This window comes from Lutra lutra, chromosome 2, assembly GCF_902655055.1.
Source record: "Lutra lutra chromosome 2, mLutLut1.2, whole genome shotgun sequence".
In the NCBI taxonomy this organism is placed as follows: domain Eukaryota; kingdom Metazoa; phylum Chordata; class Mammalia; order Carnivora; family Mustelidae; genus Lutra; species Lutra lutra.
Genome location: NC_062279.1, coordinates 209,888,292 through 209,914,123, shown reverse-complemented (window position 1 = coordinate 209,914,123; position 25,832 = coordinate 209,888,292). Strand labels below are relative to the sequence as shown.

At 48.2% G+C, this 25,832-nt stretch overlaps 1 protein-coding gene across 1 annotated transcript in view; it reads left to right on the top strand.

Moving 5' to 3' along the window:
• The window catches only part of SCD5 (stearoyl-CoA desaturase 5), an 80,217-nt gene that overhangs the window by 16,472 nt on the left and 37,913 nt on the right, over window positions 1–25,832 (top strand). Inside the window, exons 3-4 of the mRNA XM_047719877.1 lie at window positions 5,574–5,704; window positions 25,613–25,818. Of these exons, the coding sequence (XP_047575833.1) occupies window positions 5,574–5,704; window positions 25,613–25,818 (337 nt within the window). The remainder of the gene's footprint in view (window positions 1–5,573; window positions 5,705–25,612; window positions 25,819–25,832) is intronic.

Below are 25,832 nucleotides of genomic sequence, written 5' to 3'. Positions count from 1 at the left end.
TGGCACAGGGAGCTCTTGGTCGATAATTGCTATTTCTATTATTTAGTAGCTTTCGTGCTGGTCATAGAGGGAAATAGACAAAACGCACCATTAAAGAATGCTGCCAGTTGCTGCTTCTGTCTAATGCTCATGGTTGGGTCCCAAAGGGAGCTGCCCATCTCTCCCTCTGCAGGTCCAGAATTAGGGGAGTTTTAATTTTTGGTTCTTAACATCTCTCCAGGACTGTTTTGTGGTGGTGCGGTCCAGAGGGGTTCACTACAACAATTCTCTAAATATTGCTCCGACTGAGGACTCAGCATAGTTGGGAGGCTCTGCCTTCCATCATGGAAATTAAAGGGACCGTGGAGTCTCCTCCCTGTTGCTGGCGGCTGGAGCTGGGCTTGCGATCCGCGCACGGACAAATCGGTGCTTCTGCCTCAGAATCTTGGGTCTTGATAGATTCAGACATAGGTGAAGGGTCAAAGAGAGACTCTTCTTGGCAGCTGTGGAAGACTGAAGAGACAGCAGTATGACACGAGGGCCCAGTGGTGCCAAGTGTGCAGAGGCAATGATGTCTGTGCTGGCACCCTCGGCAAATGGTTGCTTTTTGTTGACTTCGTTCCATTCTGTTTTGTGACGTGTCTATTTTATTTTACATTGAGAAAATATGCATCATAACAAAGTCTAATAGGAATTCAGTAATAGTTTTTTAATGACTGCTTTGTTGAGTTATAAACTCATAACATGTTTCATCTATTTGAAGTATATAATTCATTGGTTTTTATTATATTCATGCAATTGTGCTACCTTTATCAAAACCAGTTTTAAGGGGCACTTGGGTGGCTCAGTGGGTTAAAGCCTCTGCCTCCGGCTCAGGTCATGATCCCGGGGTCCTGGAATCAATCCCCGCATCGGGCTCTCTGCTCAGCGGGGAGCCTGCTTCCCCCTCTCTCTCTGCCTGCCTCTCTGCCTGCTTGTGAACTCTGTCTGTCAAATAAATAAATAAAATCTTAAAAAAAAACATTTTAAAACATTTTTATCACACTTCATACCAAACGCTGTACCCACCAGCAGTCATTTCCCACTCCCCTCCCTGCCCTCCCAGCCCCTTGAGACACGAATCTACTTTTGGTCCCTACAGATAGCAAACAGATAGCCAGGATTTAAACTGTACCTTCCCTCCCTTGAGATGAAGTTGCTACTGAAGTCTTGCATTTGTTAACCATTGCTGCAGAACAAAGTAACCCAAAATTTAGCAGCTTAAAGCAACATACATTTATTTTCTCACAGTTTTTGTAGAGCAGGAATCCAGGTAGCACTGGAGCTGGGGCCTCTGCTCCAGGATCTCTCACAAGGCAGCCCTGTGTGGCCTGGGATGCTGTCTTATCTGAAAGCTTAACTGGGGAAGGATCTGCTTCCAAGTTCACTTTCACTGTTTTTGGCAGGACTCAGTTCCTTGAGGATTATTGGACTGAAGTCTTACTTCCTCCCTGGCTGTTGGCTGGAGGCCGCCCTTGCTTCCTTACTGCATGGGCCGTCCCAGTATGGCGGCTCACGTCATCAAAGCCAACACAAGAGAGACTCTACTAGCAAAACAGAAGTCACAATCTCTTGTAACCTAATCACAGAACCTACATTCCCTCAACATCACTATATTCTTTGGTTAGAAGCAGGTTACTAGGGGCGCCGGGGTGGCTCAGTGGATTAAGCCTCTGCCTTCAGCTCAGGTCATGATCTTAGGGTCCTGGGATTGAGCCCCACATCGGGCTCTCTGCTTGGCAGGAAGCCTGCTCCCCCACTCCTGCCTCCCGCTCTGCCTGCCTCTCTGCCTACTTGTGATCTCTCTCTCTCTCTGTCAAATAAATAACTAAAATCTTTATTAAGAAAAAGAAAGAAGCACATTACTAAAGGAGAAGAAATTATACAGGGCCATGATTACCAGGAGACGGGGAGCACTGGGGCCGTCTTGGAGGTTCTGTGCCAAAACCGTCCTGCAACGCGTCCATGAGATCTGTAGGTTATTTAGTACCTCTCTAGTACATTTCTTTTTGGGTTGAACTAGCCAAAATTGATGACTCTTGTTTGCACCCGGACCAATAAATGTGTTTGTTGCTTACCAGGCAATTTTGTGATTCTGATTTCTATTGATCTAGCTCCCTTCTCTACAAGGTATAAGCTATTTGATAAAGTTATTAACACTGTTTGTTACTCCTTCTTCCCCCAAAGTTATCAATTCTGCATCTGAATAGTTCAGTGTCTCAGAGCCAACTAGCCAACATCCATCTGAAAACTAGTTTGGATATTAATATCCACAAAGATCAGAGAAGAGAGGTTAAGAACCTCTCAAATTAGCCCTATCAAAATTGGAAAACTGAGTCCTGTTAATAGAACAACCTCATATTCAGGCCAGGGTTTTTGTAGTTTGTCTTCATTTGGGCTATGGCCAGAAGGTTGCTTTCTTCCTTAGAGGTTCTTCAGAATTTTAGTATCAGAAATCCAGAGTGAACTAGCTTGAGTAAGAAAAAGGGATTGGTTGGCTCCCATAACTAGGAGAAATACCAGGAGACACACAGAGTCAAAGGAGCCGTAGAACTGGGAGCTGCAACCAGCAGCCCAGGGCAGGCAGCTCTCCTCCTAACTCTTGTTGGCACCTCCACCATCTTCATGTCCCACTCTCTTGGCCTCATTCTCTACTATTGCAGTCATACCTTGGTGTGTGACCTTTAGTGTTTGAGCAAGAAGGGAGAGAAGAGCTGGGTCAGGTGTTTACTGCCAGGGCTTCTACACCAGGCCGGGCCTGGGTTCCGTGGCCACATTCCTGTTGCCAGAAGAAGGGCCATGCAAAACCAGTAGCCACTCCAGCCCAGGGCAGACCAGCCATGTGAGCGATCCCTGCAATACCAGAGATTCCAAATAGGACAAGACAATGCCGTCATCTGTGATAAGGCCCGGTCTGGGAGCCGTACACCGAATGGATTCTTTTGTGGCCAGTGTCTTTCATGGAGTCTTGGAATTCACTTTATTGCAGCCGAGGTCCAGAGTCTTAATCCACTGGGGAGACAGAGTCACATGGAATTTTTCCATTACAGACCTCACTTGTTCCCCAACTACTTGACAGTTGGGAAAAAATTGTATGTAGAGACATGAAAGCCAGGGATGACATGGAAAATGCTGTCCATTTCATAGACTTATGACCAAGGTTAAGTTATAGCAACAAGAAAGACCAGAGTTTTTCATATACTCTGACTTTCTGTGATTTATGGGCAGGCTGTTTTTCTGTTTTTAACCTTTCAAGTAGGGAAGGACTTGTCAACCTCATGAAAACCACATGGATTCGGAGACTCATTAATCTTAGTGCCAAAGGCAAGTCTTGCTTTTAGATCCATATAGATATGGACTGAAACCAAGATCAGTAGGACTTGACTTTTGGGAGATGTAATATGGTTCTACCTTTAAATATGTATATTGACACTGAAATTACCCTAGTAATTCTTCTACAGAAGTGCTATAATGGGCTCCCAAAATGCATCCTGTCCTGGAGCCATTCACAATTGTTCCGTGATGGACTCAGAGTTGATGGCTTGTTCTTTGCCAGTTCTTGATGGAGGGCCTGTGTGTGCCATGACTGGGGGCAATTGTGCAGGATAATCCGCCTGATCCCACCTGCTTATAGCTTGGTTTAGAATTGTCTGCCAAGGTGAGGAAGTGGCTCGCTTTTATTTTATTTGGTTTTATTTTATTTTTTAAGATTTTATTTATTCCTTTGACAGAGGGAGACACAGCGAGAGAGGGAACACAAGCAGGGGGAGTGGGAGAGGGAGAAGCAGCCTTCCCGCCGAACAGGAAGTCGATGCGGGGACCAGATCCAGGGACTCCAGGGTCATGACCTGAGCCGAAGGCAGACACTTAACAACTGAGCCACCCAGGCGCCTGGAAGCAGCTCACTTTAAAATTTAGATTAGGGTCCAATATGAAGGATGATGGCGGAGTATAGAGAAGTAAAGATAAAACCTAGCTGGTGTCTCCTAGAGGCAAAGTGGAGTGTAGAGGTTAGGAGCTCTGTTCTTGGTTCAGACAGACTAGGGTTTGACTCTTAGCAAAGACACCTCCTAGCTTTGTGACACTGGGAAATTAGTTAACTTCTTTAAGCCTTGGTTTTCTCGGATGAATACCCAACTTCTGCACCAACATGGACGGGACTGGAGGAGATGATGCTGAGTGAAGTAAGTCAAGCAGAGAAAGACAATTAGCATATGGTATCACTTATTTGTGGAACATAAGGAATAGCATGGAGGACATTAGGAGAAGGAAGGGGAAAATGAAGGGGGGAAATCAGAGTGGGAGATGAACCATGAGAGACTGTGGACTCCAGGAAACAAACTGAGGGTTTTAGAAGACAGGGGGATGGGGGCGTGGGGGTGGGTGAGCCTGGCGGTGGGTATTAAGGACGGCACGGATTGCATGAGCACTGGGTGTTGTACACAAACAATGAATCCCAGAACACTGCATCAGAAACCAATGATGTAGTATGGTGGCAAACATCACATAATACAAAAGAAAAAGCCTTGGTTTTCTTATCTATATAATGGGTCTAATAATATATAAACCATATAAGATTATTTGAGGTGTTTTTCATAAGGCAATCCAAGGAAGACATTCAGTGTCGTGTGGGCGTATTGCTGTGAAAGCACTAGTAGTTGTGGTCATCTCAGAATCGTGGTTTTGAGGATCCCAGGTGTCCCCTCCACACCGTGCTTTCATAACCTCTCCTGAGTCTTCGTATAAAGAACCACCCGCCCCTGCCACATGGAGGGCAGTACCGGGTCTCTTGGCAGAGACTTTGGAACTAGGTCAACTTGGGTTTATATGCAGGATTAACTCTCAGAGATCCAGTTTTTCAGCTGTGAAGTGGGACAGTACGGTGTGTTATGAGGCTTAAGGATAATACATTTAAGTGGGTGGCAGATAACGCGCTCCACTTAAGCAGGCTTTAACAACATCCCCCACCAGGCCATCCTTGCGATTCCAGGTCATGGTGTTGGTGTAAGGGGAACTTCGGAAGCCGAATTGTTGGTGTCCCTGCCGTCAGTTCTATTCTCATTCTTACCCGTCCTGAGCCAGACCTCACTGCTTTTAAGTCTGGCCTGATTCCACTCAAACCAGGGCCTATGGAGCTATGAGGATGGTACTGCCCTTTAGAAATGTGGTCTTCATGTAACACTCTTCCTGGCGTGGAAATTTCGAGGCAACATGGAGAGCAGGCATGTGCGGCTGCGTTACAGATACACACCAATGTGATGAGGACTTTGCATCAAGACTGTCAAGGAACGTCAGCAAATAAAAGATTTGTTGGATGGAGAAAAAGTTATGTTCAAAGGTCAAGGTTCCTTGAGGAAAGTTCTCTCTGCATCTGCCCAGTGCAGGAAGGCTGCAAGTCAGCCCCAAGGGCCGCATCTCCCCAAGTTAGCAGTTCTTCCTCCGCATTGCACCTTCTCCAGACACCGTTTCCTGAGCGTTTCTGTGCAGAGAAAGAAGCCTGGGGTGTGTAGAAGCTTGTGACGTTTGCGGACATTGTCCCTGCTTGTGTCTTGAAGCCTACTTCTGCTTCCTCCTCAACGCCCTGGGCGTGACAGCCAGTGCCCATCGCCTGTGGAGCCCCAGGTCCCACAAGGCCAAGCTGCCCCTGAGGATATTCCTGGCTGCTGCCTACTCCATGGCTTCCCAGGTGGGGATGGAGGGTCCGTTCTGGCTTCGAGACCCAGCACAGACAGCAGCGTGGGGATGGCACAGATCTGCTCCCTGTGGAGTGGTCATTCTGCCATCCCCATTCCAGCCTCAGGGCTCAGGTCCCCAAGCATTCCCTGTCTGTCCCAAGTTTTTGTCTCCTTATAGCTTTAGATGTGACAAAATGTCCCCCAGGGACTTTGTACCCCTAGGAATACTAAACCACAGAGGAGGAAAGAGATACCTCCACCCAAAGCCCATGCCCTAAACCCCTCAGCGTTCATCCAGCTCTAACCAGGGCTGAGTTCTGTGCTGAGCCTGCTGTCAGCGTATCGGACTTGACCCTCACAGTCACCCCAGGAGCTGGGTGTCGTATGTGTCCTCACTTACAGATGAGAACTAAGGTTTATTGAAGTCAAGGAACTGGACAGATTGTATGGTTAGAAGCAGTAATAGGCAAATGCGCGTCCCACTCTCCGGCTGTTGCTTCTAGAAAACGTACCCCCGAGGTCGCCCTGTACGTCTATGGTAGAGAGCTGTTGAAGACAGTGCTGGTAGACAGGATTTGGGTCTTACTTCAATGTTGCTGGCTGTGAACCCCTTACTGTCTCCAGTTTCTTCATCTGTAAAAATCAGAGTATGACTTCACTCTCACAGCTATTACAGAATAATTGAGAATTGCAGGGAACTATAAAAATGTAACAGAGCGTCCTCGAGGCTCTGGGATTAGGCCGTATCCTTTAGGACTATTCTAGTAGTGGAACATTCCCCACCAGCTTGTGCACTTTCTGAGCTGCTGGTTTCTGAGTTGACTGTGGATTTCTGTTTCTCCAGTTCCTCCTCGGATCCAGGTAGGATGTGTGGGAACTATTGCTTTGGAGTTTCTGCTGATACGTGAATGCAGACGATTCCAGGCCCCATGCCATCTTCACCCAGAGAGTTCTGAGATGGTGATTCTCAAAACTGCTTTAGGGTCCAGGGAAACAGGCAACCCAGGAGCCCACCTGTGATGCTCAACCATGCAAGCCACGTGGCCACCTGCGCAGTGGGCCTCCCATCCCCATGAGACAGCCTGACCCTGAGCATTCCTCCAGGTTGCGCTCATGTCTGAGGTTTCATTTCCTCATTTCATTTCCCCATTCATTTCCCGCGGTTCAAGCCTTCATAAGGCACGTAGGATACAGCCCAGTAGATCGCTCAGGGAACACAGTTCTTGTTACAGATGTCTACAGGTTATGATTCAAGCGCAGTTAGGAATTAGTCCCAGGGTCCCAGGGAAAAGCTGTTGCACACAAAGGAGCGGTGGGCGCTTCTCCGCTTTGTGTTCTGTTCCTCACCATGGGCGATGCAGACTAGCCCACACGCTGTTCTGACCTCAGTCGTCTTAGCTCAGTGTTGTGCTTTGGTTATCCTAACAATGAGTTATGATAATGATCATTTAGAAACGCAGTGACTTGGGTCTTAGATGCTATTTAGGACTGAAGTTGGTAATTTTCATTTGTTTTGTTTGAGCAGTTCATTATTTCTAGCCTTCAGTTACACTCTCATGATGTGGTTATAAAGCACCTCTATATTAAAAAAACTTTTTCCAACATAAATAACTTGAAATTGAGAACATAAAATTCTTATTCCTCTTTTCCCAAGGAAACTATTTATTTACAACTCAATTTTCGATAACCTAAGTTTCCTTAACATAGCATCACATAACAGAACATCACACTGTGATTTTAACTTTACGCTGGGGAGAAAGCACATTGCACAGGGAAACACCCAGGTCCCGGAATAAATTCTTGGCTCTTTCATTTGCTGGATGTGGGTCTTTGTGCAAGTCTCTCTTCCCGTATACGCAAGGGCAGGGGAAATAAATAATGTTTACCTCACAAGGTTGTTGGAAGGATGAAATAATGAGTAAAAAGTGCCCAGCTTACAGTTGCACTCACTAATATTGGTCCCCTCTTCTTTATGAGAACTGGCATACTGTCTCATTCATTTCTCTGTTTTGGTGCCTCTCATGTCAAAGGCACTCAATGATAGCTTGTAAAGAAATGAGAAATGAATACTTTAAAAAAATATGTTTAGAAATCATCAAATTTGAACAATGCGTACTTCTTTTAGGCCCACATTTGCAGTGGATTTTTTTCATTCATTTAAGAAATGTTCATTGAGCATCTACTATATGCCAGGCACTGAGCTAGGCACAGTGGGTATAATGATTAGCAAACACAGTCACAATCCTTGCCTTCCTCCAGCCTTCCATTTAGTGGAATATTAGAATTCCTACAATGTCCCAGTGGAAATGTCAGCACTTCAGGGATCTGGGGTTTCTCGCAGTCGCTTAGAGGAATCTGTGAGACCAGCGTGCAGCCGGCTCCCACACAGTGCACAGCAGCGTCAGGGGAAGGAGCACAGTCGATCTAGACCAGTCGGCCCTGGAGCAAGAACAGCCTGGCAGAGTGAAAATGTGCCGTGACCTGTCTGTGTCAGGTACAGACCCACAACCCCGATTTAGTGCACAGTCATTGGTTTAGTTTCCCTTCGATGCCCTCGTGGGTTTTTAAAGATCATTTCAAGGGTTTTCTGTGCTTTTCTCAATCCGGGTGGTCATGCCTTTGGCCAAAACGGACTAGTGATGCCATGGTAGTCTGTGCTTGAAGATGAGCAGGGTTTTCGTTAGAAGCTGCAAACGAGGTCTTCAAGAACAATCGTCTTAACACTGGGGCTTAAACGTTTGCAATTCCCTCCTCTCTTTCTTCTAAAGAGGGTGTATGTACATGGGACAGGATCGATACTGGGAAAGGTGGGGGGTTTTGATCATTCAGAAGACAATGATGGGGCGCCTGGGTAGCTCAGTCGTTAAGCATCTGCCTTTGGCTCAGGTCATAATCCCAGGATCCTGGGATCGAGTCCCATATCGGGCTCCCTGCTCAGCAGGAAGCCCGCTTCTCCCTCTCCCACTCCTCTTGTTTGCATTCCCTCTCTGTCTCTCTTTCTCTGTCAAATAAAAAAATAAAATCTTTTTTTCCTTTTTTTTTAAAAGATTTTATTTATTTTTTTGACAGACAGAGATCACAAGTAGGCAGAGAGAGAGAGAGAGAGAGAGAGAGAAAAGCAGGCTCCCTGCTGAGCAGAGAGCCTGATGCAGGGCTCGATCCCAGGGACCCTGAGATCATGAACTGAGCCAAAGGCAGTGGCTTAACCCACTGAGCCATCCAGGTGTCCCAAATAAATAAAATCTTAAAAAAAAAAAAAAAGATGACGATGGGCCAGGAACGCTAGATAAGGGGCTGGATAAGCGGCTATGAAAATCCTCCATCCCTTACGTTCAACAGAGGCCCCCTGAGTTCCTCTCTGGCCCATTCTCCTCCCTGATCAGTAAGGTGCAAGTCAACCAAAAATGTGGCTCGCAAACTCCTTATAGTTTTCTTCTAGTCAAATATGGGCCCAGGTAGGATTTTCCTGCCATCCATTGATCTCCAGGAGTTCGGTTTTCACAGGCAGTAGCCAGACTTGGGTTTGTGCTCTCGCACTCATGCACACACCCCTTCTGGCTGCAGCTGGGCCCTCATGAACTCTGCAAAAACGCCTGTTAGAGGCTGCAGCTTCCTATCTGCCTGCCCACGTTTCTCATCACATCCTGGTACCCAGGATCCAGATCTTGAACTGGAAAGGAGGTTAAGGGATTTAGTCTAAATCCTCTTATTTTGGGGCACCTGGGTGGCTCAGTGGTTTAAGCCTCTGCCTTCGGCTCAGGTCATGATCTCAGGATCCTGGGATCGAGCCCCACATCGGGCTCTCTGCTCAGCGGGGAGCCTGCTTCCCGCTCTGTCTCTGCCTGCCTCTCTGCCTACTTGTGATTTCTGTCTGTCAAATAAATAAATAAAATCTTAAAAAAAATAAATTCTCTTATTTTGCAATAAAAGGTAAAGAGAAGGGTGAAGAGACACCAGAGAATGTCTGTGACTAGTGAAAGGTCACACGGTCGCTCGGTGGACAGACCAGACTGAAACCGATCTCCTGACCCTCGGGCCGTGGGTGTTCTTGGGTGATGTCCAGCCCTGTGATTTGTGAACAACTTAGAATTGGCTATTGTTTTACCCACTGTGACATCCTGTCCTTTAAGTGGTTTATTTAAAGTATTCACACTCAGAGTGATTGCTGATCTAGTTGGGTTCGCGTCAATATGTTTCTGTTGGCTACTCATTGCCCTTGTTCTTTGTACCTTTTTTCCGTCTTCCCTGGTTTTAACTGCACATTTTACATGATTCTGTTTTCTCTCTCCTTTTAGCATATCTGCCCTACTTCTTCTTACAGTTGGGTAGTGGTTGCCCTAGACGTCGCAGTATACATTTACAACTAACCCAAAGCCACTTTCAAATAACATGATAGCATTTCCCATTAGTGCAGCAACCTTGTAACAGAGCATTCCCAGTTCCTCCTTCCTGTCTGCTATTCGTTGCTGTCATTAAGCTATAATCACTGAATACATTGTTGCTATTATTATTATTATTATTATTATTCTGAACACACTGCTATCTGTTAGATCGGTTAAGAATAAGAGAAAGTGAAGGGGACACCTGGGTGGCTCAGTCATTTAAGTGTCTGATTCTTGGTTTGGGTTCAGGTTATGATCTCAGGGTGGTGAGATTGAGCCCTACCTCAGGCACCATGCTCAGCGCAGAGTCTGCTTGAGATTCTCTGCCTCCGCCCCTCACCCCCACACCCTGCCTACATGTGTGTGCACTCCCTCCCTAAAATAAGTAAAATCTTTAATAGAATAGGAAAAATTGAAGATTTTATTTTACTTTCATTTATTCGTTCTCTAATGCTCTTCTTTCTTTAGGTCGATCTGGGTCTCTAACCACTCCCATGTTCCTTCTCTTTAAAGAACTTTCATGTCTTGCAAGGCAGGTCTACTGGTAACAAATTCCCTCAATTTTTGTTTGTCTGATAAAGTTTTTTTTGAAGATTTTTAAAAAAATTTATTTGGGTGAGAGAGATAGCATGAGTGGGAAGGAAGGGCAGAGGGAGAGACAGAAACAGACTTCCCACTGAGCAGGGAGCCTGATGTGGGACTCGATCCCGGGACCCTGGCATCATGACCTGAGCCAAAGGCACTTAACTGACTGAGCCACCCAGGTACACCTGTCTGAGAAAGTCTTTATTTCTCTTTTACTCTTAGTGAATAACTTTGTTGGGTATGAAATTCTAGGTTTCAAGGGTTTTCTTTCAACATTTATTAAATAATTTATTTCACTTTCTTCTTACTTGCATGTTTCTTTTTTTTATCTTTAGGAATTCAAATTTATTTGGGGCAACTAGAATCTATTGTCCTTCATTTGTTCTTTTATTTTTATTATTATTTTTTATTATATTCAGTTAGCCACGGTATACTACATCATCAGTTTTTGATGTAGTGTTCAATGATTCATTAATTATGTTTAACACCCAGTGCACCTCAAAACCACAATGAGATACCAACTCGCAAGTTTCTTAAGAGATACCTAGTGTAATTCCTACACTTGTCCGCTATCAGGAAGGTGTTCTTCCCCTTCTGGCTTTTTTCATTATTTTCTCTTTGCCTTTGATTCTCCGCAGTTTGAGTATGATATACCTAAGTGGAGACTTTTTTTTTTCTGTTTGTCCTTCTTGATGCTCTCTGAGCTTCCTGGATCTATGGTTTGGTGTCTGTCTTTAATTTTGGAAAAATTTCAGTCATTATTACTTCAAATATTTTTCTGCTGTTTGTTCCGTCTTTTCTCTCTCTTTGTTTCTTCTCCTGGTGTTTCAATTACACATTGGTACACCTGTTATAACTGCCCTATGGTTTCTACATCTTTTCTTTTTGCATTTAGGTTTGGGAAGTTGCTATTTATATACCTTCAAGCTCATTGATTCTTTCCTTAGCCATGTCCAGTCTACTGGTGAGCCCATCAAAGGCGTTCTTCATTTGTTACAGCTTTTCTGACTTCTAGCATTTTTCTTTTGTCTTTTCTTAGAGTTTCCATTACCGTTTATAGTATCCATCTGTTCTTTCATGTCGTCCACTTTTTCTTTTAAGGTTATTAGTGTATTAATCATAGTTGTTCTAGAATTCAGTCTGATAATTCCAACGTTACTGCCATATCCACATCTAGGTGTGAGGCTTGCTTTTTCTTTTTTAGGCGGTATTTTTTGCCTTTTAACATACTTTGCATTGTTTGTTGAGAGCTGGACGTGATGTACTAGGTAAAAGGAACCGAGGCAATAGGGCTGTAGAGTGAGGTTTTATGTTTATCTGGCTAGGAATAAGGCTGTGTGCTTAACAGTGTGCTGCAGCTGTGGTGTCGAGGGCTTAAATCTCCTCTAGTGTCCTTGTTTTTTCTCTCTCCATTGTCTTTGGATTTTCCTGGAGATTTCTTCTTAACATGAGGTTGAAGGCTCTCCGTTCTCTCCATTGGAGTTCTGTGGACATGGAGATGGGGGTGCACTCTATGGTCTTATGATTAGGTCTCAGTCTGTGAGCCTGGGGTGAGTATTTCCCTTCCCTGGGGCCCTTAGGCTTTTGTAAAACTCTGGTTGATTGGGATCCAATAAAATAGTTTCTCTTGAGGACAGATCTCGGGAAGAGAACAGAGAGCTCCATGTATTTCAGAATGATGACGTTTCTCCTCCACCTGGTGGGAGAACAGAAGATTTTTCTCAGTGAGAACCTGGTACAGCTCTTGGAGTTAACATTTATGACAGTTGGGGCCCCCTGGCACTGGGCCCCGTTGTTTTTAACTCTCCATCTTGTCCACACCAAGACTTCAGCAGTTCCCCGATTATAAGCTGAGGTATACCTGCCCGTCCTGGCACTAGCTGCGGACTCTCGCTCTTGGTCCACGGTGCTTCTCTGCAACTGCCCGTTTGTCTCTCTGGTTTCAGGTTAGCAGTTTGCCCTGTGATCTCAGTTCCCTGCTGGATGGAAAAGAGTTGTTGATTTTCAGTTCATTTGGCTGTTTTTGCTGTTGCAAGGATGGGAGCGATGGACTACGTTCAAGATCTTAATACATCAGGCCAGAAAGCGGAAGGTACAGTGTGATTTGTCAGTGGGCCAAACTTGACGTATTAATAGGTCAAGTAAATTGCACGGTCACGGACCATGAACTTTGCCACTATAACAAAACAAAACAATGACCTAGTGCTACTGCATACCAGCACTTCTGTAAGAACTTTACATAGTCTTATGACACTATCCTGAAAAGCTAGAGACTGTTATCTTCCTCATTTGATAGGTGAGACAGTGGGGGGAAAAGAGGCTATGTAACCTGTCCAAGGACATACAGAAGTGACAGAAGGGGGATTTAAGTTCAGGCAGCTCGACTCCAGAGGTCACCCTCTCACTGCAATGCTCCACTGCTCTGACACCTCTCCCGGGATCAGGTGTCTGTGTTTCCTTTCTTTCAACAAACAGGGGCTAAGCACTGTTGCAGTCACTGTAGAACACGACAGACAGATCTCTGTCCTCACAGAGTATATATTTCAGTGGGAGAGAGAGCGAATCAACTAGTAAGCAAAGGAATAAGCAAAGCTGTGCAGAGAGAGAAAAGAATGAAGCATTTAACCACAGCGATGTGACAGAGTGGAGGGAGGTGGCTGCTTCAGAGGATGGTGAGAGATGCCCTCCCCCAGGCACTGATATTAAAACTGGGAGAGCCAGGACACAGCTGATGGGGAAGAATAATCCAGATGGAAGGAGGCGCCAGAGTAAAGATGGGAACTAGCATGGTGCATTCCAGGACGAGACAGGTGGCCGGTGTGACTGGTCCACATGGGTGTGGGAGATGGTTGTAGAAGAGGTTACGGGGAGGGGCAGGTTCCACATCAGTGCAGGGCTCCGTCAGGCACAGCACGGAGTGTGGATACTGTCCTATACGCCGTAGCAAGGCGCTGCGGAATTTTAGGCAGGGGAGCAACCTGGCGACAGATGTCTCAGTGATGCACTTAAGCCGCAGTCCACGGTCAGGAGACCCTAGAGGTGTGCCAGATTCAGGACTGCAGACCAGCCCCAGCCTTGGTGTTGGCAGTAGTCCTGGTGACATCTGGGTAGGAGAATGAAAGCTCGGAACGCTTCCTGCAGGCTTAACCCCAGGGCTGCTCTCCTTGCTGGCTGTAGCTGTCTCTGCAGAGACCTGTCCCAGTGTGGGCCCCCTTCCCTAACTGCAGCCAAAGGATCTGGGATCTTTCTGAGCCAAAGCTTTGGATGCACAGCTTCTCTTCTGCACGTGAGGAACGGATTCGCCTTCTTCTTTCAAGTTAGGTAGTGGTTGTTGGTTTCCTTCCGGTGTAAACGGGCAGTTCCGAAAGTGCCCCCCGCCCGAGGCCCTGAGAAGGCTTCTGGCCCTGCTTTTGCAAGATGCTCGAACACTGTGCCTCACGTTGTCTCCTTCACGGCGGTTTGCCCTCCTGGGCAGGTCTGGGAGTCACATGGGAAGGACAAACAGCTTGGTGGTCTTCAAGCAACTCCTCGTTCATGATGATGATGATTTATGGAGTCGCCAGAGCCTTTCTGCGACTCTGTGCCTCCTCACTAGTGGCAGGTTGCTCCTCCCCTGATGGGACAGACAAGGGAGGGGAGACAGAGAGAGAGAAACTCCCAAGGCGGCCGCAAGAGGCTCAGCGTCCTCCGCCTGCGCTCACCGGGCAGGAGTTCCCACCGGCCAAAACGGACCGTGGAAGGCAGAGGTGCCATGATGCCTCCCTTCCTTCCCGTTGTGGACCTTGGTCAGTGAAAGCTGGGGAGACGACTGAAACAACCTGTGGGAATGCACGTCGAGGGAATGAACATGTGCTTGCCCGAGCTGGCCTGAGGGAAGGGATCCTCCTGTAGATGGGTGCTCAATCCAGGGGCCAGTCTGCCTCCAGGGGGAACTTAACCCCAAACGGACCAGAGACTCCTCACGCGGATGTCGCCCTTGGTACAATGAGCTCTTCCTAAGCAATGCAAGGTGACCCAGGCTTTATAAGCAAAAAGTTATATACTTTAGGGCGCCTGAGTGGCTCAGTTGACTAAGTGGCTGCCTTGGGCTCAGGTCATGATCCCAGGGTCCTGGAATCAAGCTCTGCATCAGGCTCCCTGCTCAGTGGGGAGCCTGCTTCTCCCTCTGCCTTTCTCTCTCTGTGTCTCTCATGAATAAATAAAAAAATCATTAAAAAAAGTATATGCTTTAAAGGCACACAGAGTTTTTATTCCAAGAAGTACTTAGTAAAGCAGAAGTATTTTGTAAACGTATAGCTATCAGATTTTATATGTTCATTTGGCTCCACACCTCTATTGAAGGAACGTAACACTTGCATATTTTTTTTAAAGATTTTATTTATTCATTTGAAAGAGAGAGAGCACAAGTGAGCGAGCACAAGTTGGGTGGAGGGCAGAGGGAGAGGGAGAAGCAGACTCCTGGCTGAGCAGGGAGCCTGACACGGGGCTCAATTCCAGGACCCTGAGATGATGACCTGAGCCGACGCTTAACCCACTGAGCCGCCCGAGCACCCGGTACTTGTCTATGATGAATCATCCACGCAGGCCTGTGAGTATGAATCTATCCTGAAATATGTTTTCAAGCCAATGTTTCCTTCTTCCTGCTATTCACAGGGGAGATCTCGGGAGGGGCACTCAGACCCGGCGCCCGGGAAGCCATGCCCCTTCTCCGCCCCACTCGCTTCCTCTCTTAGACCCCACCGGAGGGTCGGCGCAGGGGCCCTCGGAAGCAGAGTCTAACCCCTTGTGTGATAACTGAAGACACTGAGGCTCCGCTGCCTGAGCTGAGTTTGGTTTCTTGCCCCACGGTGGCTCCAAAACTGCATGTAGGTGTCCACGGACACGGCGTGGCAATGCGGCTCGCTGGCCAGCGGTTTCCTCCCGGACCGGCCCCTGACTGTTCTGGCCGAGCCCGCTCTGAGCTGGCCCTCTTCACTCGTGCTCTCACTGCTCTCCTGCCAGACACTCCACGTTGTGGCTTTCTAGGTTTCCAACCCACTGATTATTTTGCATTTTGGATGCCTTCTTTCCCAGCTGCTTTCATTTGCATTTTTCCTAAATCAGATCTCACTGTGATCATTTCTGCTCTCGTTTCCAACCTCTTTAGATCCGTCTGTGTCATTTCCCCGTCCTCAGTGATGCCTGCGGCACCCCCTAATCTGGTAACCACCAAACGACGTTATTAACATAATGTGTCCGCTTTGCGCGCAGTGTTAATGAAGGTGCTGAATGAAACCCCATCTCGCAGATCCGCTGGGGCCTCCCACGAGCTCTCGACTCTGCTCCCTTCCTCCCATGACATACGGAGCTGTTTTTCATCTCTTGTCCTTGTTTATCAGAGTTCAGGCTTTCAGTCACCCTGTCACTGTTCCTGTGAGTGCTGTCAGAGCTCCCGTCACAGGAGGGCTTCAGGGAGCTGTTGCACGAGCTTGGTAATGCTCCGAAGATGCGATGGCCTCAAGAGCCATTGGATCCACAGTTTGAACTAATAATAAAATGTAGAGTTTCACTTGCCAGAGGGAATTTCTAGCCTTTCTTTCTTTAAAAGACTCTTTAGAAGACAGACACATTTGATTATCTTTGCCTTCTCCAGTTGACTCTTCTAAGGCTTTTTGTGTAAATCTCTAGTTAAGTCCTTTTTAATTTAAAGGTGCGTAAACCCTTATGTGCTTGTGAGGAATACAAGAGATGTATAAGAAGTGACCCTTGTGTAAGGAGTTTGTGATCTGATGGGACTGGCTAATAGTGGCTAATAAAGTGACACTGTGTGATAAAGGGGCCTCTTACAAGACAGTCGGAGTTAAGACGCTTCATTCTGACATATGGCCTGGGGTACTAGGATAAAACCTAGTGCAGAGGGGGCGTTTTGAACTGGACCTTGAAAGCTGAGAAGGATTTGTGCAGGCCTGGAAGAAGGGGACAGGAGGGGAAGCACATTGGCAAAGGTGGGGAGAGAGGAAACGATCGTGGCACATTGTAAGGGATCCCTGCACGGTCGGAGTCGGTCCGGTTGAGGAAGAAAGCTGACTGCGAACTGCTGTCGCTTGTTTCTTTGTTTTATTTTGTTTGTTTTGAAAGATTTTATCCATTTATTTGACACACAGAGAGAGATCACAAGTAGGCAGAGAGGCAGGCAGAGAGGGGGGCAGAAGCAGGCTCGCCGCTGAGCAGAGAGCCCGATGCGGGGCTTGATCCCAGGACCCTGGGATCATGACCTGAGCTGAAGGCAGAGGCTTAACTCACTGAGCCACCCGGGCACCCCATGTTGTCGCTTGTTTTAAACACAGCTTCCTGCATGACATCTCTCACTGGGTGTCTCTTAAGCCTCCCCAAATCAGTGTGCTCCAAACCTAAGTTGTGACCTTACCATCTCCCCACAATGAGGCCAGAAATCTGGGCGTCTTTCAGGAATTCTCCATTTCCCTAGTCACCCCCTGCGCCAGTCTCTTAGCCAGTGCCTTCGGGTTCTGCTTGCTAGATCGTGTCGTGCCTCTGCTCACCTGGGCCGCCCTCCGGTCCACGCCACCACCGTCTCCTGCCTCATCAAGTGGTCTCCCTCCTTCGGCACCTGCCCCTCGCCTTACTGCGGACAGGACTTACTGAAAATTAAGCCACTCCTCAGCGAGGAAAAGAGAATCTTCCAGTGGCTTAGCAATGCCTTTGGAGTGAAATCCAGTCTCGTTGTTAGAGTCACCCAGCCTGTGGGATCCGGCGTTCGTGTCCCGATGCTCTGCTTCCATGCCCAGGGCAGCTCACCGTGGTTTCCACACTGACCGCCTGAGCTGCCGTCCGATCCCGCGAGCCTCAGCCTCCCCCGACGGCCTCCGCTTCATGTACCAGCTGCCAGTAGGGTCTCCTGGCCCCTCGTACCTCTGACTGACTGACTGCAAGTCCCCACAGTTCCCTCGGGTTTGAGAATTCACTAGGACAATTCAGAATGCAAGGGAGTGTTGTGCTCACTATCAGAGCTTTAATTATAAAGGATATGTGGACCAGCCCAATGGAAGAGACACCAAGGGCCAGGTCTGAGCATCCTTCAGCAGAGCCGCGATGCCCTCTCCCGGCAGAACCAAGGTGTGCCTCCCGCCCTGCAGATCGGCGCCTCGGCCAGCCAAAAAGCTCCTTCAAGCCGGGGTCCAGAGTTTGCCGTGGAATTTCATTCCATGGACGTGGTTGATTAAATCACTGGCCCCAGGACTGATCTCAGCTTCCAGGTCCCCTCCCCCGGAAAATTGCCGACCCTCTAGTCATGTGGTGGGTCCTTCCGGTGGCCAGCCTGATCCTGAAGCTCCCCGGGGGCACACCCTAGGTATACACTGGCGTAATTAAGAAGCTCTATCACTCAGGAAATTCCAAGGGTTTTTGAAGCTGTGTTCCAGGAACCACCAGGGACAAAAACCAGATACATTTTTTTTTTTTTTTAGATTTTTATTTATCCATTTGTCAGAGAGAGAGAGAGCACAAGCAGGGAGAGCAGCAGCCGGAGGGAGAAGCAGGCTTCCCACTGAGCAAGGAGTCCGATGTGGGACTCGGTCCCAGGACCCCAGGATCATGACCTGAGCTGGAAGCAGACGCTTAACCCACTGAGCTGCCCGTGTGTCCCCAGACACATTCTTTATTAACACAATACTTCTCAGACTTCACTCTGCCCTGCCCCCGCACACCTCATACACTGGTGTCCTAGTTCCTGGACCGTGCCCAGTCCTTCCCTCTGGTCCAGGTGGCCCCCTTCTCCCCAGCCCCCTCCTCCATGCCCTTTCACACTCCACCCTGCCCCCACCCATGCCCCAGCTCTTCCCAGACTCTGATTATCTGATTAGAAAGTCTTTGCTCGGGCGCCTGGGTGGCTCAGTGGGTTAAGCCGCTGCCTTCAGCTCAGGTCATGATCTCAGGGTCCTGGGATCGAGGCCCACATCGGGCTCTCTGCTTAGCGGGGAGCCTGCTTCCCTCTCTCTCTCTCTCTCTGCCTGCCTCTCTGTCTACTTGTGATCTCTCTCTGTCAAATAAATAAATAAAATCTTTAAAAAAAAAAAAAAGAAAGTCTTTGCTCGCTGTCCCCTTGTTATCCCCCATGTCTGTTTGCTGCACAGCACTAATCTCAATCTGAAATAATTCTATTTATGTTGACTCCATTAGCTTTATGTTTGTCTTCTCCATGCAATATATATTCCTTGAGGCAGAGGCTTGGATATCCTGGTCCTTATCTCCTGGCACAAACCAACAGTCAGTAAATATTTGTCAAATTAAAGAATAAACAAAGTGGGAAGGTAAGGACGGTCAGACCAGCTGAGGCTTTTTGACTGTCAAAAAGAGCCAATGTTTAGACTTGATGAGAAAAGTAGTACGGAGAGGTTGTTGGGTTATAAGCAAGAGGATAGGCATTTGGGGGGCATAACTGTGGGGAGGACGGTCACAGTGTACTGAGTGTACTGCACGGGGGAAAGGACTAGAGCAGGAGGAGTAGGACAAAAGCCTGAGAAGAGTGGTGACATAGAAATGCAGTGGAAGGCGAAAATCTGAAAATTATTTTTAAAAGATTTTATTTATTATTTATTTGACAGACAGAGATCACAAGTAGGCAGGGAGGCAGGCAGAGAGAGAGGGGGAAGCAGGCTCCCCGCTGAGCAGAGAGCCCGATGCGGGGCTCGATCCCAGGACCCCGGGATCACGACCTGAGCCGAAGGCAGAGGTTTTAACCAACTGAGCCACCCAGGTGCCCAAAAATCTGAAATTTTTAAAGAAAGATGCCCTTGACATTTTTTTTTTTAAGTTTTAATTCTTTATTTTGAAATCATCTTGAACTTAAAAAACACTTGCCAAAATGGATGAAGGACCCTGTGGACCTTCACCCAAATCACGGGCTGTTGACATTCAGCCTCAAGAGCTTCATTGTTCTTCTCTGTCCGTGTGTGTGCGCTCTTCGGCGTGACGATTTCTGAATCATTTAAGAATAAGCTAAAGACGCCATGCGTGTTCCTCCCCAAATACTTCTACGGAGGTCCTAATAGCAAAGACATTTTGTAACAACATAGAACATGGACCAAAATTAGGGGATTTAAGGCTGGTAAAAATGCTATGTCCAGGATACTGGACTTACAATTCAGGATCCTGCCTTACAATGAGTTGTGAAGCCCCTTTGGTCTCCTTCCATCTGGAATAGTTCCTCGGTCTTGCCTTGTCTTTAGGACTTTAACATTTTTGAAATCCACAGATCAGCTATTTTGTAGAATGCTCCCCGTTTTGCCTTGCTCGTGTTTCCCCCACCTACGTTCTGTGCGTTTTTGCTGGGAATGCTGCATTACTCATCTTGTGTCCTGAACATCAAGTAAGAGGCACATGGTAGCACTTTGTTGTTACACCATTATAGGTGGTGTGAACTTTGATCACTTAGTTAAGGTGGTGTTTACCCAGTTTCTCCCGTAAGATGACCACTTTTCCTTTTGTAATTAATAAGTAGTTTATGCTGAGATACTATGAGCCTGTGTAAATATTTTTCCTTCATCAACCTCTTACCCAGTAGTTTTGGCATACATGGGCGATTCTTCCGGGAATCAGTTATTGCCATGGCACCTGCAAAACAGTGATTTTCTCACTCCATCATTTCTTCTGCCTGTCTGTCTGTCTGTCTGTCTATCTATTATGGGCTCATGGACTCTTCATGTATTACGTGGTTTTAAATCCATTACTATTATTCATCTCAATGCCCCAAATTGTCATTATATTATCCCAGTTTGTTCAGGGGGACGCCCTACAGATGGACTGTCCTCTTTGGCCTGTCCCCATCAGTTTTGAGCAGTTCTGTACTTTCTGGCTCAACAAAATGGATACCACATTCCTCTTGCACTTTTCCTTGTGCCGGTCCTGACATCTGCCATTTCATCAGAGTCCTGACTCCTTTGAAAGGGGAGTGAAGTTTAAAAAACGAGATCTGAGGGCAAGGTGTGCCCTTTGCTGCTAGGCTGTCATTCATTTCTAGGCCTTTCTTCTCTGAAATTTTGGCTCACCGTGTGAGGGAGACACAGCTCAGGACACTGGAACACCACTGGCAGAAAATACCTCCAAAAGTCCAATTGAAAAGTTTCATAGGAGGTCAACTCGTCTGCCACGACTACCCAAGCCATTTTTAAAACGCGTGCTAAAAAGGTGTTCCTTGTTGTGAGAGACCTAAACAATGGAGTAATAAAAGAAACTACAAAATGCCCCTTTCCATCTTCGTAATCTTGAAGTTTTATCAGCAAACACTTCTCAAATCCCTGAGGTTGGCATTTAGCCCTTTCCCAGCTTACAACACCTCCCTAGGCCGAGCGCCACAGGAAGGCTAGGGAGCAGGTGGGAACTTGCTTTCTGGAAGCTACAGTTTGCCAGGTGCTATAGACTTCTGCCAGGCCCTTCCTGGGACTTTCCGGGCCCTTCTCACAGATTGTCAGTGTTATCTGGAGGGATATCAGTATTGACCCGGTATGAACAAAGAGGAAAGCACGGAATGTTCTTCACTGTTTGAAAAGTGCAGCATTGGCATCTGAACTGGAGGAGAATAAATTTGGAGCTGAGAGACTGAGACCAAGTCTACTTCAGATGAGCTTTATGGCCCCAAAGAGTGGAGGCAGCAATGGCTTCTCTTCTTTGACCCCCTTGATAGAATGACTTTTTCTAGACAGGAAGCTGTTCATTCACAAGACACATACGCGCGCGCACACACACACACACACACACACACGCACATACGCGCGCGCGCGCACACACACACACTCACTCTCTCTCTCTCTCTCCTCTAAAATCTGCCCATTGGAGCGGACATGTTGGCCCCAGTTGGTTTTTCACTACTGACTGGAAACAAAGATGTATTATGGACAGCCGTGGAATTCCCTTTGGCAGTATTTTGAGGCCGCCTGGTAAACTTCCCCTTTTGGAGTGTTGAGTCGCCGGACTAGAGGACAGTGTGACCACAGCGGTGCTGGTCAGCAGCAGACATCTGCGTGCAGCCAGGCTGGGGGGAAGCCAGCCAGCCGGTCAATGATCCTGCCCTCAGATCTGCTCCATAGGACAAGCTAGATGCCCTCCTCTTGCTACCAGGTGGACACGGTGAGGGCCTCAAAAGACAGGTTCCCCTCTTGCCATCTTAGAGGACGGGATTCAAGAATTTACTTTGAACATAAAAGGAAGTTGGGAGAAGGTGCTTCGTAATCTGCTTCAGTGGAGCTTTCGAGACTAATGACCTGTGCTCAAGACCCAGGTCTCACCCAGAAGCTGTGCGTATGGAGAAATTTCACCACAGGATCCGTGTCCATTTCCACGGTCTCAGTAGGGACCCTGATTAGGGTCGTTGCCTATGAAGGAGAGTGAAGGGTGCATTTTGGGAAGGGCACGGTCACACCGGTGTTGGTGTGACGGGTTGATCGTGCTAATAAGCAAAAAAGTAGAAGAAGAGCCGTGGACAGATGCGGACCTGACCGGAGCGCTAGATGAGTCTCACTCTTCCGCGGGGTTTCTCCGGACACGGGCGGACGGCAGAAGCTGGGCGTTTTGATGCAGGAGGAGAGAGACGTTTTTAAAAATCTGTTTACCCCGTATGACAAATGACAAGCTTGTTTGTCATAAAAATTTAGGAAATGCAAAAGCCAACTAAAAGAAAACTTTTAAAGATTTTTTTAAATTATTTATTTGAGAGAGAGACAGAGACAGAGTGAGCACGAGCAGGGCGAGAGGCAGAGGGAGAGGGAGAAGCAGGCTCCCTGCTGAGCTGGGAGCCTGACGTGGGGCTCGATCCCAGGACGCTGCAATCATGACCTGAGCCAAAGGCAGACGCTTCACCATCTGAGCCACCCAGGTGCTCTTAAAAGGAAAAAATGTAAAAATCACCCACCATCCCACTTCCTAGGGAAAACCACTGTAAACAGGTGGGCTTACATACTCCCTTCATTTGTCCTGTGCTCACACACACATTTTTGTTGCAATTGTACTTACCATTCTTGAAAACTACTTTTCATTTAACCGCTTTCCCTTTCATGTCTTCATGTCTATAGTACAATGTCCTTTCGTTAATTGGCTTTTAAGTCAACCCAGCAGCTGCTTTTGTTCGAAACTTCAGAGTATGAGGTAGAATGGAAAAGTGGTTCTCCTCATCTCCTCCCTCCCAGTCTCACTCCCCTGAGGAAACCCGAAGGCTTCTTTCCTGATATTTCTCTCCAGAAGCTTTCTGTGACGTGCGCGAACCGAATTCCGTTAATACATCACAAGGTCCTCAGTGGAATCCTGTCATGTGGAAATTCAGGGTTTTTCCAGTGTCGCTGCGGTGAGCGTCTTGGTGGTTAAGTCTCTGCACACAACCGGGATGGTTTTCTTCGGACAAATCGTAGAGAACAGGTCACTGCGCTGAGGACAGGCACAGTTTTAACGCTTTCATACGGGTAGTCCATTGCCCTCCACGTTGTGCGACAGCATCACTCTCTCACCGTGAGCGGAACTGAGTTTTTATTTATATTTGTTAACACTGAAGTTCTTTAAACATTGCTTAACACGAAGCGGGTGAGCAGCCCGGCCGTGGGGCCCGCACTGCCGTGGGAGTCGCCGGCCACCACCCGAGGCTGCACCGCTGCCCCCCGCGGCTCCGAGAGCCGCGTGGTTGTGGGGACTGAGGGCCGTGGGGTCGTAGACGCGCGCGGTTTCAAAGGGTCGGTCCCGAGAATGACACGAACCAGGTCGTGAAGCTTCTGCCCCGTCATTGGCTTCTGTCTCGTCGTTGGAGCCACATTCCCTCGGACTTGGCTTTCGCAGTAAAAACACAAACAGGAACGGAAGATTCTAAAACCCGTGGAATGTCCGGGACTCAGTCATGGGCTCCGCCAGTCGGAAAGTGGCCCAGGCCCCGGCGTTGTCCCAGAGCTGCAGACCCGCGGCTCCGGTGGGGAAGGCATCTGCAGAGAGGCGACAGCAAGCATCTCGTTCCGACCCGTCCTTGTCGTCCCCTGGCCACTGTGGCCATCCTCGGCCGAACTGTGGGGGACACTCAGGACCCTCTGCTCAGGGTTTTCAGAGAACTGCGCTGCGGCGAAGGCCGGGGCAACCTTTTGGCCAGGGACAGGAGCACATCCGTGACAGGCGCTCCCTCGGGATCTGGAGGAGGAGGGAGGGACCTTGTCGCCCAGCGCCCGAGCCGAGAGTGGAGGGAGGCCGCAGTCTCTGCCGTCGCTGTCCCGACACACCCACAGTCTTGAGGACACGTTGGCTGAGCCTTCATGTCGCGTCTGCGACCGGGGGCAGAGCATCCTTGTCCCGAGGCGTTTGTAAGGGCGTCCCAGTACATGGACGCAAAGGAATAAATCATTCCTTGGGCTGCGGGGGTCTTCGCCAGCGTCGGACATTCCTTTCCGACCCCAGACTCTGTGACTGTGGAATAAACACTTTCACTCTTTCCGGCCACCATGTCTAAATGCTCCGGGAGTCCACAGACCTCGTTCTTATCCCAGCAAGCCCGGCTGTAGTTCTTCCCTGCGTGCACGGCCAGGAACCTCTCTTCTCTTTTTGTATTCAAAGTTGAGCTCGTGACTCTTACGGCCTGTCTACCTCCCCCCTCTCTGTCCTGTTTCCCAAGAGTGAAGCCACTTGAGAAGCTTCCAGTGGTGGTGTTGGGTAGACAAGGTTGGGGAGGCTTCCGGCAGCATTGGGTGAGCCCAAGAAACCATAAACTCAATGAATCCCCTTTGGATTGAAGAAACTGCTAGAATTTTGAGAATAAAACCATTCCCCTTTCTCATCGCAGGATGAAGCCAGCATGTGTGAATAGGCTGGTTGCTAGTGAGAACGTGACTGAGGCCTGAACACGATGACCTTTTCTTTCCGTTTTTTTTAAAGGGCTTATTTCTGTTTTCAGACTACTTTCCTACCAAAAGCACTACTTCCCAGTGTAGGCGGCCCACTTGAAGTTTTGAAAGCATTCTCAGAGAAAAACAAAACCGAGTCTAAACTGAAAGTCTAGAGATCTCACTGGCCCATGACTGTAGATACGGTCTCAGGTAGACAGGTTGATGCTGTCAGCCTAAATGTCATTGGTTCTTGTCCTTGATGGCTTGTCCAGGACCTCCAGTCCCTTGATACCTTCCCTTTGTCTCCCATCATGAGAGGGTCAGTAGGACATGTCCCTCCTGTGTACCTGAGCCTCACCGTCTCTGGGTTTGGCAGAATCCGCTGGACCATGCTGCTCCTTCCTCGGGTTCGGGAGTCTGTCTTGGGATCCCAGTCAGCACTGCGTGTCTCTGAGGCATTCCTGGCTCTAGGGCCAGGCCAAGTCTATCAGATTCCTCAGGGAGCCTGTGACTCCTCCCTCCCTGTGACACCCTGGTAGAGCTGTCCTCAAACAGTATTATTTGTGTCTTTGTATTTGCAGAGATTTGGTGAAGTAACTCTCAGTTTTTACTTAACTGGCTTCCTGCTGTCTGTAAGTTGGATGGAAGAATGAGAGCGAGGCCAGAGAGACTCAGGCCAGGCACCAGCCGTCTTTCATACTCGAGGTGGCCCCTCTCCTCTGACAACCAAGACTTCATCTTAAGACTGGGTCGCTCTTTTCCTGACATGAATGATCTCCCAGGAGACTTCTGTCCCCTCCACCAGAACTTTCAGGTTCCCCCTCTCGCTCACTCGACAAGCCTGGACCTCCTGCAGGGGTGCGCCCCAGACACAAGCTCAGAACCTACTGAGGAAGGATTTCCTCTTGTTTTCATGGAAACCCCCCGACCAACCCCAGGGATTGAACTTGAGGTGAAGACATTGCGGGTTGAGTGTGGGAGCAAAGTGGAAGTCAGTGTTGACGGTGGGGGGGAATGTGGTCCAGGGGGAGGCTGAGAAGCTTTCCAGAAGGTTTCAAGAAGGTGCCAGGGTGCGTTGTCTCTTCACTCAGGGTCTGTGTCCTCCCTGCAGAATGACATCTTCGAGTGGGCCAGGGACCACCGAGTCCACCACAGGTACTCGGAGACCGATGTGGACCCTCACAACGCCCACCGGGGCTGCTTCTTCTCGCACATCGGGTGGCTGTTTGTGCGCAAACACCAGAACGTCATTGAGAAGGGGAGAAAGCTTGACCTCACTGACCTGCTGGCGGATCCTGTGGTCCGATACCAGAGAAAGTAAGTGAACAGAC